Here is a 20,265-nt window from a genome sequence, read left to right as displayed (position 1 = left end):
TACCATCAGCAGCAGCTGTATGGACTAATTAAACTTTTAACATTTCACAGGTGTTGTCAGGAAATGCATATCATCTCCTCAGACAAATTAGCTTGCTTCTGAATTCCTGGAACTTTAATCCAAAAGCACATTTTTAAGCCTTGAAATTGGAAGAAAAATATAAAAGCCTCTGAAATGCAAACACATATAGCACCTGATGTGCCATGACACTGAAAGTGTTCTCCAAGCTACAAACCTGGTGTCTATTTTAGTCCTTTTATTTTCTTCCCCATCCCTTCCACCTGCATGGCTAAGTCAGGTGTTAAATCACCTAGGAACAGCATGAAAAATAAGGACTGTCTGCGTGTGAATTGGTCTTGAATCCAACTTTGCTAGTTGAGGACTGGTTTGTAGCTGGCTTCTCAGTGGGCAGGAAGCTCCCCTGGGCAGCTCTCTTTCTCCTGTGTTATTTGGCCATGGTGTCATCTCCCACCCTCCGGCCAGCTGCCGGCAGAGCCTGTGGAATGGTTTTGGACGAGCTGCATCCTCTCTTCTCGCACGCCTGGGCTGTGGTGGGGTGGGGGATGTCCCGTGGCACAGGCACTGAGGAACTCTTTACTTGAGGGTGATGGAGACTGTGATTTCTCCAGGTAAGTCTCTAATCTGAAAGGCAGCATCTTCTAAACTGAGGCAGCTGCCTGAATCCGGCCAGGCTTTCATGGGAAACATATCCTCAAGGGCTCTTCCTCTGCCAAATTTGCAGTCTTCATTGCAAAACATGGAAATGCTTTTCTAAGAAAAGATCTCGAATAAGTTCTAATATCAGCCAAAAGGTGCTGCTGCTCCCAGACATTTGTGCCCAACCATGGCCTTGGACACCATGGGGCAGTAACTGGTTTTGGCTTGGCCAAAACTCACCCAGCAGATGTTTAGCGTGGAGAAATTTAGGCAGGATTGTCAAGATTTGGCAAGTCGCAATCAGGAGAACAGAGAGGATTTTTTATAATGTCGACTGTAACATCCACTTCCAGCCCTTCGGGGCTGCAGTGTTAATGTGCAGAGGCCTAACGAGCAGTGTGCCATGTAATTCTTGTTTGTATAGTATGTAAATGCTGCGGCGCTGACACAGACTCATGGGTTTCCTGCTGTGTGTGTTGGCCAGGACATGACTATGGAAAGACTTTTCTCATTGTTAATAAATTCATTTAATTTTGATAACTGATGTTGTGCAGGAGCTACTCTTATATAATGTAGCAGCAGTTCTTGTTTGCAATTAACGGGTTGGAAGAAAGATGATATAACCTGCTGTTGCACCAGAACAGGTAATATACATGTCAGCAAGTAAAGCTAGACTTGATGTAAGCCTCATATTGAGCATTTTCAGCTTTAAAACTCTTAACTGTGAAAAAGTAAAGAAAAAAAGGCTTTTGTTGCATCCTCTTTGCAAAGCAGGGAGACAAAAAGCAGCTCTGCAATCACAGGCCACCGTAAGCAGCCCTGGCTTACTTTGAATATCTCTGTAAACTCATGCTATCTCATTTCTGTATTTGTGCATACTGGTGACATTCATCTGGTCTGATCCAATACTGTTCCTGCCTGCTCCTCGCCTGTCCTGTGCTTGTCCAATGCCCAGGATGTGTTGTGCAGTTCTGATTTAAACTGCAATCATCAATTAGCTGATAATCACTATTGGTGAAATTAGATGTGCTGGTTTTAAGACAGTACAATGAGTAGAAATGTAGCCATTTATCATTAATATAAAGGCCTTTTTATGTGCCCAAATTTTTAAACACAATCTCATAAAGAGGCTGCCACGATACCTGATTTACCATGGCAATAAAAATAAAGAAATTATCCAAAGAGTACATGATCTCTGCGCATCTTGGAGTTAATAGATGCCTTGATTAGGTCCAGTGCTTTTAGAACTTTTTCTAATGACTATTTGTTCCACATTTCATTTTCTAGAAGGTGGTGAACTTCCCTTATTATTGGTATATTTCACAAGCTACCTGCAAAAATCAGGATCTTCAGAACCAAAAAGTAGCAGAGCCATGAAGAAATTTTAATCTTTGGCAGATGGCATGGAGCACTGGTTCTGATATTCCTCTGGCAGTAAATGGGAGAAAAGCCCACACTGCACGGCTGTTAGAAACAGGCTGTGTTTAAAATGAATGGATTAATTGGGCAAGTAATGATGTATAGAACAGCTCTGTGCTAGCACGGGAACACTTGTGAATTTATTGCAAAAATTCAACCAAGCCTTAGCATATATTTTATGTTCACAGGGGTGATGGGAGAGTATGAGCCGAAAATAGAAGTGCAGTTTCCAGAAACAGTTCCATCTGCAAAAGGAACAACAGTGAAACTGGAGTGCTTTGCCTTGGGGAAGTAAGTTTTGATCCATTATTATTATTCTTCCAGCTTCTCACTTTGATAGTGCTATACGGTAGAGTTTGCAAGACTTGCCAGTCTTCACTTTCCTTGGCAGGGGTTACTTATTGCAAGCATTCGTGACAGACAAGGGACTTGGGGAACAGGGGCTTTGCTCACCAAAAAGAAACTCCCAAGGAAGAGAGAAGATGTAACTTATTTTGTAAAGATGTGTTTGTGCATCTCCTCTTTTGAGGTCTCATGCAACACTTAAAACATGTCTCTTGATTCTAGAGTGAACGCTGGCAACACTTTCAAAATAAAATGTGGGACCGGTAAGAAAATGGGTGTATTGTCACAGCAGAACCCAAAATTCAACTTTGTCAAAACAACATTTTTATGATACACAGTCTCTGCTTTTGAGGATGCATGAGCAGTACGCCATTGGTGTATATGTTTATTTTTATTACATACAAGCCACCCATAATAAATGTATCCAGATCTTGTGCCAGAGTCTTCAGACTCTTCATGTCTTCATCATCCTCAAACACAAAACAGTGTTAAGTTGATCAGGCAAGTGCTTATCAGGACAAGATGCATAGTTTTTTCTATGAGTCTTATTTTGATTTCTTTTTTCTTATTTTAGTCCAGTTCCTACTATTAGCTGGAGGAGAGCAGATGGGAAACAGATACCCAGAAAAGCCAGAAGACACAGATCAAGTGGACTTCTTGAAATCCCAAATTTTCAGCAGGAAGATGCTGGACTCTATGAGTGTGTAGCTGAAAATGTGAGAGGGAAAAATGTGGCACGAGGACAACTGATATTTTATGGTAAGCAGTCTTCGTGCTTTCAGAGGGTTTTATTTTATTGGGTGCAATATGCAGTTAATATTTTGTGATAAAGTAATTTTGGGGAGTATTTTTAAAATTACTTTCTTCTACAAGCAGCACATCTCAAAAAGGGTGTAATTTGAAATAAATCCTATCTGAATGGTGCATATTAATTTGAGAATCAGAGCAGTTGGAACGAAAATGCATTGCTGGAAGGATACTTGCATTATAATGTGCAGAAAACACTTGCAAATGGCTTATTTGCCTTCTTGGAGCTATGAGGGTAGAGCCAGTATTCTGGTGGAGCCTTTTTGTGGCTACAGCTCGGGATTTATTATGTTTCTGTTGCCTCAGCTTGTGTTAATAAATGTTAATTGCTTGTAAGCAAGCAAGGACTGCTTTCAAGAGGGGTCAGTGGTTGCCCAGCCTGGAAAGTTGGGATTTAAGCATGTGGGAGCTGGCAGAATCCTCTTCACCCAAAAGCTTTGTACACCTGCTCTTCTTACGCTGAAATCAGAGCCAGTGATTTGAGCACTGTAAAAATGGAAAACTTCAGCTTCATAGGCCTTCTGTGTTAAGTAGAAAATGCATTAGTGCCCCTCGTCCTGATATAAGTGTCTGCCCATCCCCAAATTTCTGCTGGACACTGCTCCATCTTGTGAAGCAAATTAACTGTTTCTAGGAGCTGAACAAAGTTTGCAGAGGGAGAGTTTTACATGTTCAGAGTTACTGGGGATTTACCCCCGTAGAGGTGAACAAGGGTAGCCAAGAGGGTTTTAGAGGTCCAAATGGGCTGTTGGTTTGGTTTTTATCTTCTGTTGGATATTTTTTGGAGGGCAGAAGGCTGCAGGTTACATACCCCACATTCAGGTGTGCAGAGACTTCGCCACCATCATACAAAACTTTGTTTTGTTGCTACCCTGTTGTCATCTTCAGGAGCATAATAGAGTGTCGTTCTTTATTGAACTCATGGAGAGAAACTCAGTGTTTGCTCCCACAAATGCTCCTGAGAGCCCAACTCCTGTCAGCAGGGAACATTGGGTTGAACTCCAGAGATGAAAAGAATATTTTTGATTTATACTAAATTTGCCACAGAAAAAGAGTTTGGGAGTTAACCATCCTGTCAAAACTGGATTGCATTTGGTGAGTAATGTTTTGGGCTTTTTTTTGAGGCACATATAGGGATGTTAAAAAATTGGAAATATTTCTAAAAGGCGTTTAATTTGGAAATTAAAACTTTTGGGGCTTCCATTTTTTGTCCTTTTAAAACTAAGGAAAATGTAAAATGAGAAGACATCAAGAAGGAGAGAAATAGCAAGAAGACAGTAAAATCTTTCATGTTAAGGAAAGAACCCAGGGTTCCTTTAAAGTTTTTGGGGTTTTGTTTGGGTTTTTTTTTAATTAAGAGAGTTGAAGATTTCTTTTTCTTCTCATCAGGCAACGCATGTTTCTCCTGATTTTTCCCATGTGGACAGTAAATGAAAAGACTCATCAGTTGTATAGTTTTACTCAACCCACAGCCAAACCTGCCTTCCTTGCAAAGCAGTAAATCGAGCCTTTGGTGTAATCCCACCATAGCATATATTAAATTATAATCTAATTACTGTAATGAATTTACCAGTCTGGATCCCATTGCTGGAAGACTACAGATCCTACACAAAAGCTGCCACCTTGGCTAGTGCTGCTTTTCACACTCAGGATGGCATTTCAGCAAAGAAGCTCAAGATTTTTTTGGGAAGAGGAGTGTCCCTCTCTCTCTCTGTTTGTGATGCTGGGAACTATCTTTACATCTGCTTTTCTTCATGTGAGCAGAGGACTTCCTTATGGAGAACCATTGGCCTGCCACCTCTCCTAGCTACTGGTTTTAAAGATAATTGACTAAAATATCATCCCTGTCCTGAGGATGATGAGTTACTAGTTTATAAGCATCCAGTTTTCAGAGATAGCTTGTGTTAGGCAGCCATTTAGTACTGAATACAGATGTCTCTTAAAAAAAAATTGCTGTCTGTGAGCTAGCTTCTGGAGTTTCACGTGGCAGCAAAGTTTTTTCAGGGAAGGTGACTTACTGTAAATACTTTATACGAATAATTGAAACTGAAAGAAAGTAATTTTCCTTAATCATTTTTCTATATAAAGCTGAGAAGTGTTATGTCGTTATTGAAATAGAACTGCAACGTGGGCAGAACTTTTCAGGAGTCTTGTGGTGGTTCCGGGCTGGTTCCCAGAGAAGGGAACAATCTGGAGGAATGTGATAGGGGCGGTCGGATGTGCTGCCTGTGTGCAGTGACGTGCTGTGTCACGACATGTGCCCTGGAGATCGCAATCTGGCTCTAACAGCATGACTCCATTAAACCCAGTTATCTGCCTCCCTGCATAGAATAGAATAAAATAATTAAAAAAAAATAAAAATCAAAAATTCAGATTTGTCTGCTCACTGTAGCTAATCCAGCGTTCCCTCCGTTGTCAGCTTCTTTCATTGCTCCTGGAAGTTGTCAGGGAAGGTTGACTTTTGCTGTATTTCATTCTTGTATCAATGTTTATTTTTTCCTGTTAGCATATCAGTGACACTGGAGTTGTTTGACATTCTCGTTGTAGCAGGAAAGGTTAATTAAACATGCAAGATCTGTTCTTCCTCCATTTTCTATGCTTTGAGCCCCTGCAACAGGCTGAGTTTTATTGTTCTCCGAAAGCATTTGTTCTGAGTGGTATATGTCCTACTTGATGGATAGACCTACACGATAGAAAACATGTTAATGTTAATGCAATTACAGTGACTTATACCTGTTTCCTTGACTATTATAACTCTGAACGACATATCACTTGTTTTCTCGCTAGAAGTCTCTTGTTCTGTCTGACATTCCTGTTCTGTCTGACATTCCTATTCTGTCTGCCATTCCTAGCTAGCTACCGTGTACCTCCAATTATCCCCTAAGAACTAGCAAATTAAACTGCAAAACCTTTTCTTTCCTACCCTCATTCAGCAGCCATAAATACATATTGTGCTGCATTCCTGACTTTGCAACTTGTTCCCCCCATGCCCCACACTAGCTGAATCCCCGTGGCTGAGGCAGGGGATGTCCCCAGTGTCGGCTTGGCCCCAGTGTTGACTGCACCGACGCTGCTGCATCCAGCGCCTGCGTTTCCCTTGAACTTGGCAGCGAGGGTCTGCCTTGCCGTCAGCTGTGTGTTTTGATGCGCAGCACTCCCATTGACCTGATTCTATTTTTAATCTTGCTGCTTATAAATTTTAAATTTGATAACCCTCTGCAAGGCTAAGATTTATATCCCGAGCAAAAGGCAACACCAACTTTTTTTTCTTTTTTTTTTTTTCTTTTCTTTTGGCAGAAGCAGAGTAAACATATTACCGTAGATCGCTAATTTAAAAAGATATTGCCTTTTCATTCATAAAACCAGTATCAAGGTGATGCTTATCTATTATCATAATGGATGTTGTTTCATTCGTGTTAAGTTTAGATGCCATTTCAGGCAGATCTTTCTTTGTCAGATGGACAGTCACAACCCAAAGATTGTCCTGAGCATAGGACAAGAGATGACAGGCAGATGCACAAGCACAAAGGACACATAAGGCACATAAGCTTTGGCTGCTTATTCCTTTCCCGTGATGGATGAGAGTCTCACCAGCCCTCTGCAGCTCTGCTGATGTCCCTTGGCCAGGTTCTCTCTGAAGTTCTCCATACCACCACACCATCATATTGTTCTCCTGAACTTTTTAAAAATTTGAATGTATTTTTTTATGCAAGGTGTGAAAAGAGGTGGTTGTGCCAGCACTTACTCTTTGGGTTCTACTTCAGTGTGTGTTTAGACTTTCCTATATTGACTCTGTCTGATGAGACAGTGCAATGTCTTGATATCCCCCACCCCAACAATATGTAGAGTCTGAATAACAGAAGCCAGGAAAAACAGTGTCCAGTCTAGGTAAATAAGCACATTTAATGAGACTGGTAGCAACAGCACTGAGAAAGCAGCACTGGGGAGGATGCTTGGCTGGTCAGGCAAAAGGCACCCCAGGACCTGCAGGGGTGCTTGGGGCTGGGGAGCTGCACTACCCCTGGGAATGTGTGGCTGCCAGAATTATGACCAAAAACATGCAATTTGGCATTGGGCTTTCCAGTCAGATCGACACTGTCATACACAGCCTGGAAGAGAGGGAAAATACCCAAGTACTGGAAAGGGTCAGTTTTGGCCAGCACGGATGCAAGTGCTGACTCAGTGTCACTCCAGAGTCCTCTGAGCTCATCCACCCCCTGCCCAGCACTTTGCTGGCAACTCAAGACAAAGAGGAAAAAATTGCAGTTGAAATGGCTTCTGAAAGTATCAGTGAAGCAGCATCCACATTAGCAGAGAGATAGACTTATTTGTAACTAATTACAGTTCTTTGCAGCATTTTATAAGATATTCAGCAGAAGCCTTTTAATTCATTAGACTGCTTTTCAGATTAAATACTTCTCAAATCAAAGTCCCAACAGGAATTTATGCAGCTCCTTAATTTAGCAGTGAAAAGAGTCCCCATTTCATCAGTGAACCTGTGTTTTATTTGTGCAAAAGATACTTTATGCCACTCTGTTAAAAAAAAAAAAAAAAACACTCAATGTAAATAACGTAAATCATATTATGCTTTTATTATGGTTAGAGGTCTAAAAAGGAAATTTGCATAAGTGAAAATCAGAGAGTTGTATTTCTACTCCATTTAGGACCCAGATCACCAATAATTTGGTGAAAATTCACAGCCAATTGAAATAAAATGGGTTTCTGCACTGATAAAAATACATGAAAATTCACATACATAGGACAAGTATGTATTATTATTAATTATAATTTGCATGCCTCACCTGAAAATGCAGTTTGCTACCTGTTACACAGACACATTGCCAAGTATCACCTCCAAGCATCTCCGTGTTCATTTTATTTAAAGTTCTCAAATCTTGCGTTGTTTCAGAATATTGTGCAATTTAACTCTTGGTTAACCACCACTTGGCAGCAGCCAAATTCGTCCTCCAGAAAGGGGCCATTGGCCTTGGGAGCAATTGTTTGCAGTGCCCAGTCTTGGTTGGTTACACTCATCCAGGGGAAAAAACTGCTCAGAGGGAGGATGTCTCAACTGCTGCCTGTGGAATACTTTCTTTTTCTCAGACTTAAGTGCAAGAGGGAGTAACTCTGAGTTTTAAATAATTTGCTGCCTGAGGGAAGTCTTGCATCCAGAACAAGTTTCTGCACAGAGAATGGACATGTTTCTCCTCCACTTTTCCTTTTCCAAGAGACTGCTGGAAACCCGCTTATAGAGAAATCAATTTTTAGGAGATTCAGAAAAAGTGCTCAAATTATTATAATTTCATCTTGGAAGAATAGCTCTCCAGCAGGAGAAGTAGAAATAGAAAGAGGTATGAGAAATGAAGTGTGGAGGCTACTACACATCTTCCTTACTCCCCTGGGTAGCTGCAATCTATAGCATCGGGGATAAAAAATAATTAAGTCCCTGAGGACTGGTGTTTATGAATGTACCTGTAATACCTGCAGTCCTTGGGTGCCCAGCATAACTGGGGAGAAAGTCATGTAATGATGCAAAATACCATATGGAACAGGACATAAATAAGAGGTAGGGATAATTTAAGTAGTTTTTGTCAGCTAGGTTAACTTCTTCAAATTTTCCTCTGTTTCTTTTCATCTGATATTTAATATTTTAGTTCCAAGCAGAACTCCCAGGCTGGGTCATCTTGGTCAGACTTCTAGAGAGGCAGAATGGAGACATGGAGTGGCAATATCTGGTCAACTTTCCCAAGATGCAGACAAACTGAGATTATTTAGATGTAAGAGTCAAGCAAATTACTTTGGCAAAGGATTTGCACATCTTTGAAGTTGTATAGATTTCAAATATTCCTTAATTGGCAGTAGAGGTCAGGAGGGATTAAGAGGAGGAAAGGAAGAGAAGAGGAAAAGTGATAACGAAAAAGTCTGGTTTCGCATTCCTGTGATCATTGGGAAGGATAACAAACTGGGGACATACGGGTTTTGTTTACAGAAGCTGTATCCCTGTTTGCACCAGGATGATGTGTGCACTTGTCTGCACAAACCTTATACACTGGCATTCTTTATTTTTAATTACTCACGTATTTTTGCCATCTGTTTTTCTTACTGCTTATGCTTGACTTCATGGTCTTTAGACTTTTCTGATCCTGGGTTCAGTCTCAATCTCCTTAGAATAGATATAGTAATGGACAAGTCATTCAGCCTTTCATCTGCCATTAATGATGAATTACACAGCCTGCACTAGGTCATCAGCTGCTATAAATTGGCTTAGAAACACTGAAATCAATATATACCGACCAAGAATTGGATTCTTGTATATGTATTAGTACCTCATTTGCTTTAGTCTTTTTGGTTGTTTTGAACTCACAGACAATTGCAAAGTCCTAGATTTATTTCTGGTTTATTTCTTGCTTTGCTCCCCTAATTCTTTGGTTTTGTAACTCATTTCTTATGTGACGCATCGTGACCAGCTGTGTCATTTCATTTTGAAATGCCCTTTAGGACATGATTTCTGGTCCAGATTCCAGTGCCTACTTTTGCCTTTCAATTTATTACAAAGAAGGATAGACTTATTCTGAATTTTTTGGTCGTAGAGAAGTAAGAGTAAATTTGGGCATACTGTGCTAATCACCTGGTTTAAAATGCCACACCTTTGTATTGTGAAGATGATCAAAGGTAAACAGGTTTCTTTTTTCTAACTGGTGCAATCATTTTTCTGTCACCCACCTGAGTATGAATTCTAAGTGTAATGATTATATTTTTAAGCTTTTTCTTCCACTTTGTAGATTTAGCATATGGATTTTTCTTGCAACTGAAATGAATTCTTAATCAACTTCTGTGTAATATTCTTTCTTCAGTACCAGATTTTTCATCCAGCATGATTCCAACCAAGGGGAGTAACATCTAAATACTCCTAGTAGGGCCAAAATATTTCCAAACCCATCTTATTAAATAATTCCTCTTTGCCTAGCACCAATGAAGTAATCTAAAGGACTTTTTCTAGAACACAACTACCAGTCACAAATTAAACCTTGTCATTATCTTGAATAATGTCACTGTGTAATGTTGTACCATGAAGCTGGTTTCATATCCTGATTTGAATTATTTTAATTATCATGCTTGAAATCTTGTGTTACATTACCGTGTCTTGATATGATCCCCAATGGGAGGCTGTCAAATTTCATTATTTTATGGTGGTTCTTATTCAGTGGCTCAAACATATTTGCTGCATGAGCCAACCCTTGTGTATTACTCAAGATTAAGTCAAGAGTGTGCCTGCTATTCTCTGAAATGAACTGTTGAAAGGAGAGGTTGACCTAATTAGACAAGTTTCCCAAAGAGCAGCAGAGAACAAAGCTCCTGTGAAACAAAAGTCTTCTCCAGTTTTCACTGAGGTCTGTTTTTTGACCTATTATGCTCGTTCTGTAGTTCTCTGCATTATAAATGGTTTTAGGATAGAAAGTTTAACCAGGTACAATAACCGGAGGGGGTGAAGAGTGGTGCGTGGTGCAAGGCTCCAGTATACTAAAGAGTGCAGTGAATTTTCCTTATCTGGGGAGTCTGCCCGAAGTAATAATACTGAATTTTCTATCTTCCTCACATGAGAGTTATCTTTTTACATGGCATACATTTATATGCTATAGAGCCCACCTTACCTTTCATGGGTTTTCTTGCTTTACAGGTTACTTTCAGTTGTTTTCTCTGATTTTCTTTGTTTTCATGTGGGAAATTGGTAAAACACTCAGTACTGCAAAAAAGGCAAGTGGATCTGTGTAGTTTTATACAGCTCCATTTACAGTATCATAACACTCTTCAAAATTACAAGTTGGATGCTGTTAGAATAGTAAGTATGTAAATTCGTGAGTAATTTGCAAATGTCCTTGAGCCACTGAACCCGTTGCAGTTGTGCAGGCTGTCTCAGTTTGATAGAACTGTTCAAGTTCTTACTCCAGATGACAGAATTGACTTTCATCTTCCTACATGTCAAAGCTTTCACTTTCATATCTCTTTAGATATAGATAATAAACAAGCTTAAACTATTACAGGGGCAGGAGGGGCAGTCAGAGAAGTGAACACTGCTTGCTTCTCCTTGCCAGCTACTTCTTTTGCTTCTTCGTTGTCATTACATTCAGTTCTCTTTTCTGCTTTCTCTGCAAGTCCCTTGCAGTTAAGATGCTGTGCAAAATTCTTCATCTTTCTTCTGTGCTTTGTAGGCACCTGAGAAGGGAAATGTGCAGCATGGTAGGCGTGGGATTATGCACACATATGTCACAGCCTGAACACAGTTTTTAAAGTGTTGAACTTCTCATTTTGATATTATATTTTTTTAATTTAACCTTTCACAGAATCACACAGAATCACAGAATTTCAGAACTTTCTCTGGCCCCTATCCTTGTATATAAATTGTTACCTGTCTTTGAGTAACCTTATTTTTTTTTTTTAATCTGATTACATGGGAAAAAGTATTAACCAGGTTCTTGGAGACCTCTGCTGGTAATCTATTCCTACATAGTCTATCAGATTTTCTTATGTCAAAATAGGGCAAATGACCATTAAGAAAATCTGAACTCTCTCTTTTAGTAGGACTTTCTGAAAAGTATTGTAGATATATCTAGACTGATGGGGTTTGTGAAGGTAACATATGAAAGTCAGAGGTTTCCTATAGTCTCCAAAAACATGTGGCAATTTAGGCAAAATATGATTTGCATGTGGCATCTGGCTAAACTGAAACTGTATTTAAAAACAAACAAACAAAAAACACTCTGGTAAAAATACGTGAAACACAACTAGAAATGTAATCTTATCAAGTGCCTGAAAACTAACAGTGCCAGTTTTCACCAGATTCTACCAAAATGTATCTCCAGTATCTGCTATTGGACTTTTGAGGTTTGTTCAATGTCATTAAAAGAATTACTGAGACCAAAGATTTCTCATACGCACGGAAGTTGTTCCTGTGGCCATACTTGCAGGTATGGCCCTAATCTAAGAAAAAACTAAGAATTTGGACCTGAAGTAGTGCCCAGAACCATGCAGGCCTAAGTTACAGGAATAAGCTTAATTTCAATGCAGAGGTAGTTCTAAGTTACAGGTTTTGAAGTTGGATGCTAAATTTTAGAGCTTTGAAGCTGAAGTCATATAGATCCTTAAGAAGAAAAGGTCCCTGTTTGAAGGACCAGGAGTCCTACAGTGCCATTTATTCCACTGGGGCAGCATGTGAACTGGTGCTTTGTTTTTCTACAATCATCAGGGTTTCCGAAGCTGTTCTTTTGCAGTAAGTGTTCTTATTAAAAATAAAATGAAAACAGGTTATTATCTTCCACGTGCCACCTTCAGAAAGCAGAACTGGACTCAGGGCAAAAATTATTTAGCATTATTAAGCATTTTATTAAATCCAACTCTTAAATCTGCTATAAAGAAATAAATGTCCATTTCCTTGCACTGAGAGAGTGTGCTGTTGCTTACAGACATGAGAATTTACTCATTACTTCTGCATTGCAGCTCAGCCCAACTGGATTCAGAAAATCAGTGATGCACACGTGGCCATCGAGGAGAGCGTGGCCTGGGAATGCCGAGCGAGTGGGAGACCAAAACCCTCATACCGCTGGCTGAAGGATGGGGAGCCACTTGTGCCCCAGGTAGGCACCGCTGGAGCCCTTCACTGGGGGTGATGGTTACACTTTATGATGTTCAAGTGAACTTCAGCTGCTAATGAAACTTTAGAGTTTTTGCTGATCTTTTATGGCATCTCTGCTCCTCCTGCCACTGTGCAGATGACCAAGAGCGTGATGTGCTGTTGCCAGGGACACAAAGAGGTGCCCGAGGACTGGTGATGTGCAGGAGGTGGGGACACGCACCCCGTCCCACTGGGCTGTCTGCCCAGCTTCTTGCTGGAGGAGCATCGCTCAGTCCCAGAATCCCCCACTTTTAAATCACAAACCAAAACAAGCCACCAAAGCATTGGTTTAATGGCAGCTGGCATGTTTTTCCCTTCGCTTATTGTGAAAGAATATGGCATCTCAGATTTGATCAAACCCTGACAAAGACTGCACAAATATTAAATTTCCACCCTACGGCCAAGTAGAAAGCAAATAGCTCTTTGTGTTACTATTTTTTTCAAATGGTGAAACTCTTGGGGAGGGAGGGAACACTTTGCTGTACTTATTAAAATTGATAACACAACCTCCATATCCTTAGGCTGACTAATGATACCCTGGTCTTTTGTTCCACATGCTAATTTTACTTGCCTCATGCTGGTCACTAGCAGATGGTCTTGTACTTAAATCACGTTAGTGGTTGATAGGAAGTAAAGGATCATTAAATTATTAACATCTCTATTGTTTTCAGTAAACTGCAGAGGATTTTTAGTATTTCTGTGATAGCTGACAAACAGTCTTCCTAACCTTCATTGCCATATATATTCCTAATACCATTGTTTTAAATGTTTTAAAGAATACGGTTAACTGTGATATGCCACCATGGAACAGAATTGCATTTTTTTTGATTCAAGCTTGTCTACTTGAAAGGGATATTAATCTAAATGGTTTGGGTATTAAATCAATAAGAAGTCAAGGGAAGGTCCTCCAATTTAAATTGTGTTTACCAACTAATGTATTGGTTTTACCATTTAGTATCTAACCTGACATAAATTTGTCTGGCAGACAAACAGATTGAAGCATGCAAATTCTTCTTAGTACTGCTACTTTTTTTTATCCACGTTGGTATAAAATGTGGGACAACACCGCTGGGTTTATGTTCCAAGGAGGGTTCTCCTTATTTACTTTTATACTTGTTTCCCTCTTTCCTGCAGGGCAGGGTTCAGCTGGAGCAGGGCTCGCTCACAATAACGAATGTCAGCCTGTCAGACGCGGGCATGTATCAGTGTGTAGCGGAAAACAGACACGGCATCATTTTTTCCAGCGCAGAACTGAGTGTCATAGGTAAGTTTACTTTCCTGAATGCTGCTAACGTTCCAAAACCAGCAAAGCCTCAACTCAAGCTGGTTTTGTTGAGTTTCAGCATCTGAAGCAGAAATGCTGCTGAGGATCTTGGACAAGTTGTTGTTTTTAAGTAAGGCATGAAATGAAAACTTGAGCAAGTGGATAGACAGAGGACAGATTTTTTTTTTTTTTACATCATCCCATCTTTCCATATTCATCCAGGTGACTGAGCACAGAGAGCTGCCTAGCTCACTCAGCCTCTTGCTGCTTAGAAGCGTGTTATGGGGAAGCTTGAGCATTGCCCCAGTTCAGAGCACACTGGACAGTAACTGCCTGCTCAGAAGCTGCAGAGACTGACTCTCGTGAGGAAATGTTGAGAAACCACCCGTCTGAGTAAACCTTTCACCATTCAAATGGCAATCATAATGCTCCTGTCCCAAACCCTCACCAAGAAAACCAACTTCTGCCCCACCTGTTTTGTGTAGACCTGCTCTACTTGTCCCAGTCAACATCAGGAAGGCTCCTGTGAATCCAGGTGGTTAAATAACTGACAGGAAGGAGGAAAGATTACAGAGCTAGACTGTTCTCGGTGGTGCCCAGTGTCAGAAGAGGCTGTGGACCACCATGAGGGTGGTTGAGCACTAGAAGAGGTTGGCCAGAGAAATTGTGTCATCTCCGTCCTGCAAGATACTCAACACTCAACTGCACGTGGCCGCAGGCAACCTGCTGTAGCTGCCCCTGTTTGAGCAGGAGTGGGACAGGACCATCTCCAGAGGTGCCTGCCAGCCTCAGCTGTCCTGAGTCTGTACCTTGCTCACAAACATTGCACTTGTATGGATGGCAGGCCTGGGAACCGATATGTCAGCATAGATCTATAGTTTCAAAGGGTTAAATAGAATTCATGATTACAATATAGTGATTTAGTTGTTTTCAAAGGAAATGTTCAATAGCATCATTCCCTGCTTTATCTTGATGAACAAAGCATGAGGTCTTTCCTGATTATGGTGTTTTCAATATCAGTCATTTTTTATCAGCAGCGATAAATGCCTGCATAGAAAAAAAATTCATTTGAAAGGTAGTCATTGTTGCTGTTCAAGAAAAGTACAATAATGCTCAATAAATTAGACTTCACAGTGCTAAGATTTATTGGACGTGTTACTGCATGAAGGAAATCGAAATAAACCCACTGATGCTTTTCCTGCCTCTTCAAAACCCTGGTAAAAATCAGCCATTTGGGGGGGAAGATAGATCTTCCCAGAAGACAGGGGCTTAGCCCTTGTTGGTGGGGACCTCCAGTGCCTCCCCATGCCTGGCAGCACCCATGGGCCAACCTCCTGTCTGCACAAAAAGCAAAGGCCTTGGAGAACCTGTGCCTGAAGACCTGCTGGAGAACTTGTATTTGGCTGACTCCTCATTTGAATTATGTAATCTTCCTTTTGTATGTCAGGTGAAAAGTGCCAAGATGGTGTGCTGCAGATTAATATATACGGATCTGTGGCTTAATTTGGCATATTTTTAAAGAAAAACAGTATGTTTTCCTTTTCACTAGAATTTTCAAAGGAGGTCAATATTCTGAGCTCTCACTGAGTAATGTTAGCTTTTAAACAGATCTTTCTGAGTATAAAAATGGTTATTTCAAAAAGTTCCAAAGTTAAGCACTTGAAATTATTAAACACCACTAATAGCAAGTGAGACTTATAGCAAAATTAAGTGAGAAAGATAAATGGAAGATTACAGGCAGAGCTTTTCTCAGAGTGATTCTTTATTAGTGTTGCCAATTATTTTGCCTGGAGTCTTCAGTTAAAACCAGGTTCCTGTTGTGCTGGACATTGTAAGGATGTGTACTAAAATGAAGTCATTGCCTTAAAGAGTTTTCAAGCTTTCTCTTTTTTTTTATTTAAAAAGGAAGGGTGGGCTTAAAATAAAAAAAAAAAAAAAAAGTAATTAAAATCCTCATTTTGCAAACAAGATGTGAAGAAATTAAATGCATTACCCATAAAGTGGCACAGGAAAGCTGTAGTAGTGCTGAGACCTGAGCCCAGAGTTTCTAAATGTCAGGTGACAACATTTTGAATGTCACAGAATAAAACCCATGTCATGCAACTCCTGTACCTCATGCAGGACCAAGAAGGAAATAGCAAATTACTTGCAAAAAGCCCAGTCTAAACTATTCGTTACAGAGATGACAATAACACGATTATTCAAAAATCTATTTTGCCCATAAATTTTGGACAATTATCTGAGAAATTATTTCCAGAAGTGATAATGAATTTATTATGATAATACAATAAAAATAATAATCCACCTGGTTCTGACTGCATTGGTGGGAAGTCATCCTCAGGATGCTTCCTTTAACTTTGAAACATTTTCCATAGCCCATGCTGGTTTTCAGATGACTCTTTTATAGTCTTTGATAACATATGTGTTTTCCTTTGTGTTAAAATGAAGTCAGCTGTCAAAGATTAGACATAGAAGACAAGACAGCTCAGCAATTAGTGAACTCTGATTCCCAAAAGTGGAAGCCGAGATCTATTCGATCATAAAGCCCATCCCATTAGCAGTGTAGAATTATATTTTATTCAACTCTTTTTGCAGCAGGAATGATATCTGAAAGAATTAGGGAAGATGGGGTTCCCTAAGAAAAATGAATTTGCTTTGTGTATCGCATGGCAGGTTTTTCTCTCCCAGCTGCTTCAGGTGAGCTTTAGATCATTTTATGGAGCATCAAGCAGATGCAACACATGGTAATCTAAACTCTCACCTCCCAGAGTACAGCAAAAAAGTAAGTTAAGGAAAATGCTGCAATTTTGGGGGATATAGGGATGGGGCAGGAGTCACCGATGAAGGCACACAGCTGTCAAAGAGGATGGAGAGGATTAGAGGGGACTGGGCAGATTTTGCCACCAATGATCTGTCAGAAGGTAAACTCCTGTTAGCAAAGACACAGCAACAGGGCAAGAGTTGTTCATAAAACCCTTGAGCTGCCTCACCTATCTACTTTGAGCTTTAAGTATTGAAAAAAATTAGTTGTCGCACTGAACATAAATAAAACCTTCTTGTTGTCTTTGGGGAATTCACTCCCAGAGTCAGTTTAGAGGCAGCTGCCTCAAAGCTCTGCCTGTCATCAGGTCCCATCAAATAAATCATTAAAAATCCTTTGAGGCAGGAATCAGAAGCCAAACCACCTCCTCCCTCCCAGGCCTGCCTTACAACCGGGCTGCAGACTGTCTGCAGGGCTTTGGTGTTTGCTTCAATGAATATCTTACTGTTTGTCACAAAACAGAGGAGTGTGCCCTGCGGGGACTAAAAAAGATGATTCAAGAGTATTTTGTTCCCTGGTGCTTACTTAAGGCTTGCTTTGTTTTGATTGGTTCAAGACCTGGCCATGTCAAGGTCTCCCACCTTTACAGCATGAAAATAAAAGACTATGTTTATGCAAAAATTGTGAGTACAAAGCATAAAAATGTCAACTTTTCTGGAAATACTAATATTTCTGATTAATTATACGGGCTCTGTGTTTGTGACAATTTTTCTGTATGCTTTTGCTCTGCATGTAGCAATGTTTGACAAAATGATGAACACGCTGTTACGACACCAAAAAGGAAATACATTATACAGTTCATGCACGTGTAGTTCTTATGGGTGCTACTGTGAATAAGATGTGTGTGACACTGGGTTTCTACAGCCTGCCAAGGTTACTGGTTTCTGAGGTTTGTAGCTGAACAGGCATTTCTAAACAAGTAAAGAACTGAAGCATTCAGGTGTCTGTTTGCCCCTTCTGTACATGCATATAGTTCATAAAACCAGATCATTTAGGAGTTGCCAGGTGAGAAGCAGCCCTGGAATATCATAATGTTCCAAAGACCCTGACTTTGTTTTTTCCAGAGGGAATTCTGATCTGGTTTGTGTGTTGTTTTGTTTTTCTTTCAGCTATCGGTCCAGACTTTTCCAAAACACTCTTGAAAAAGTTAACTCTTGTTAAAGTGGGTGGTGAAGTAATCATTGAGTGTAAGCCGAAAGCTTCCCCCAGACCTACTTATTCTTGGAAGAAAGGAAAAGACATCCTAAGAGAAAATGAGAGGTAATGTCTTAAAGTAACCATTTCTTTCATTAGCTTGCTCCAACCCAGGGGCTTTCAGCAATGAAAGCTAAATTTGTCATTAATAGCTTCCCAGAATTGACTTGCAAATAAATGTGAAAACAGCTAGTGTTCAGTCTCAAGGAGCTGGGGGTGAGGTTTCTATTCCCTTTGTGTTCATCCCCGTCTCTGTGTGCTATTAAAGCATCCCTGCCCAAAAGCTGATAAAGATACATTCTAAGAAGCAAATATTTTACCTCTGCATTGCTCTGAATAGCCATTGTTTTTAAAAAAATTTCCCAGGAGATAAAACTCTCCACTGCAAATTACACTGCTCTAGTACATTACTCAATGTCCCACAAACAGGAATTATTTGAAGTCAGTAATTAATTTGGCAGTCCTAACGCCTGACTTGAAGGCGGCTTTTTCAGACTGGCCAAGTAAGTTTTTTTCTAATTCAAAAGGAAAGTATTAATAGGAACTAGGAACATACCTTTTAAATTCATGTGCATGGTTTTGCAGTGATTCATTGTTGACTGTGTAGAGGTGCAGTTGTGCTACCTGTCCCATTTGTGTAGCACCTGAGAGCAGGACCTGGAGAGGTCTCTGTCTTTGACAGTCCTCCAAAATATGATGAGCCATTAGGATTGATGGGAAAAATTCTGTCTTATTAGTAAATGTTAAAAAGCCAGAAATTACATTAAATTGTTATTTTTAAAAGATGAAACCTGTCATATCTGTTCTTTTGTCTTGGAAAGTCTAGTCTTGTTCCATCTTGCCTGCCTGTAATGTATGTTGAAATATATACTGTAATGATGTATATGAGTATGTGAAAAGCTATTGTTAATTTAGAAACCAATGAGTAAAGTAATGAACAACCTATTTCTGACTGATTTAGTTCCTATTACCTGGTCTTTACAAAGCTATTGTCTATGGACTGTTCAACTTCGTCTCTTGGGATAGAAGAGTTGGGTGATCAATTACACAGAGCTTTCTCTAGCAGCCAGAGTACAAAGCTGTGCAAGGTCACAGTTATAACAGATCAAGGTATATTGATTTTTAAAACTGAAAAAACTTGTTCTGCTGGTGAAAATTGTTCAAAGGATGGGAAGTATTAAGTACTTGAAGTTTTGGCCTGTCAGGCCCATGAGTTCCTATCTATCTCTCCATCCTTACTGGCACAGTTTGTAGCTGAAATGAGCTGTTTTCTCTGATGCTATCCTCCTAGACACGGCACAGTTCTTTCTCCTCATTTTAAGAGCAAGAGAGGAAGCATTAGTTTATTTGAGCAAGGGCTTAGGAAGGTAAAGAAATGTGAATGACTGTGCTTCTTGCTTGGTCACTGCTGTGCAATGCTGACAACAAAGTGATTTTTGTTGCGTTTTTTTTGCACTATTCTCTCATCTGCAAAATTACGTAAGCTGGATGCTGTAATATAGCAGAAACCCTTGGATCCTGATTTCCCAAAGAATGTGGTTCATGCACTGGTAACACAAGGCTAGGTGGTAGCTCAAGTTGCCTGTGTGTTTACTTCCGAACAACTTTTGAACGGGTTATTTGAACTGGCTGTAGATGTTTCAGCTGGTTTCCACCAAGGTCAGAAGAGGAAGAGATACAACTCAAAAATGGCAGGTTTCTCCAAAGCTTTGTGAAAATAGGCCACTGGGAAAAGGAGACACGATTATTTCCCCTCAGGGTAAACCAGTCACCTGAAGTCACGCCACGGTAGACAGAAGGGACTCCACACCAGAGCAACCATGAAGGGTGAGCACATCTGTGTGAGTAGTGTAAGGCTTTACCTACAGCATGTTTCTGACCAACCTTCTCCTGAGACACAGAGGCAGGTGTAGTCATAAAAACTTATGAAATCTTATATACCTTGCTGGTGTATAGTCCCCATGCCCTGGCAGATGTTAAGCAGTGGCTGGGAGTGTGGGTTGTGACTACAAGTCCTCTGAGCGTAACTCAGTGTTGAACTCAAACACAAACCACATCAAGGCTGAGATGATGGTGCTTATGGCCGTG

At 40.2% G+C, this 20,265-nt stretch overlaps 1 protein-coding gene across 9 annotated transcripts in view; it reads left to right on the top strand.

Annotated features, from left to right (window-relative positions):
• LOC102088268 (contactin-4) overlaps window positions 1-20,265 on the top strand; it is a 334,360-nt gene that overhangs the window by 256,575 nt on the left and 57,520 nt on the right. For all 9 annotated transcript variants that reach the window (XM_065074577.1, XM_065074578.1, XM_065074571.1 and 6 more), the window contains 5 exons: window positions 2,265-2,367; window positions 2,996-3,180; window positions 12,724-12,860; window positions 14,033-14,162; window positions 18,093-18,243. In XM_065074577.1, the coding sequence (XP_064930649.1) occupies window positions 2,265-2,367; window positions 2,996-3,180; window positions 12,724-12,860; window positions 14,033-14,162; window positions 18,093-18,243 (706 nt within the window). The remainder of the gene's footprint in view (window positions 1-2,264; window positions 2,368-2,995; window positions 3,181-12,723; window positions 12,861-14,032; window positions 14,163-18,092; window positions 18,244-20,265) is intronic.

Source organism: Columba livia, chromosome 10 (genome assembly GCF_036013475.1).
Source record: "Columba livia isolate bColLiv1 breed racing homer chromosome 10, bColLiv1.pat.W.v2, whole genome shotgun sequence".
In the NCBI taxonomy this organism is placed as follows: domain Eukaryota; kingdom Metazoa; phylum Chordata; class Aves; order Columbiformes; family Columbidae; genus Columba; species Columba livia.
This window is presented reverse-complemented; position numbering and strand designations above follow the sequence as displayed.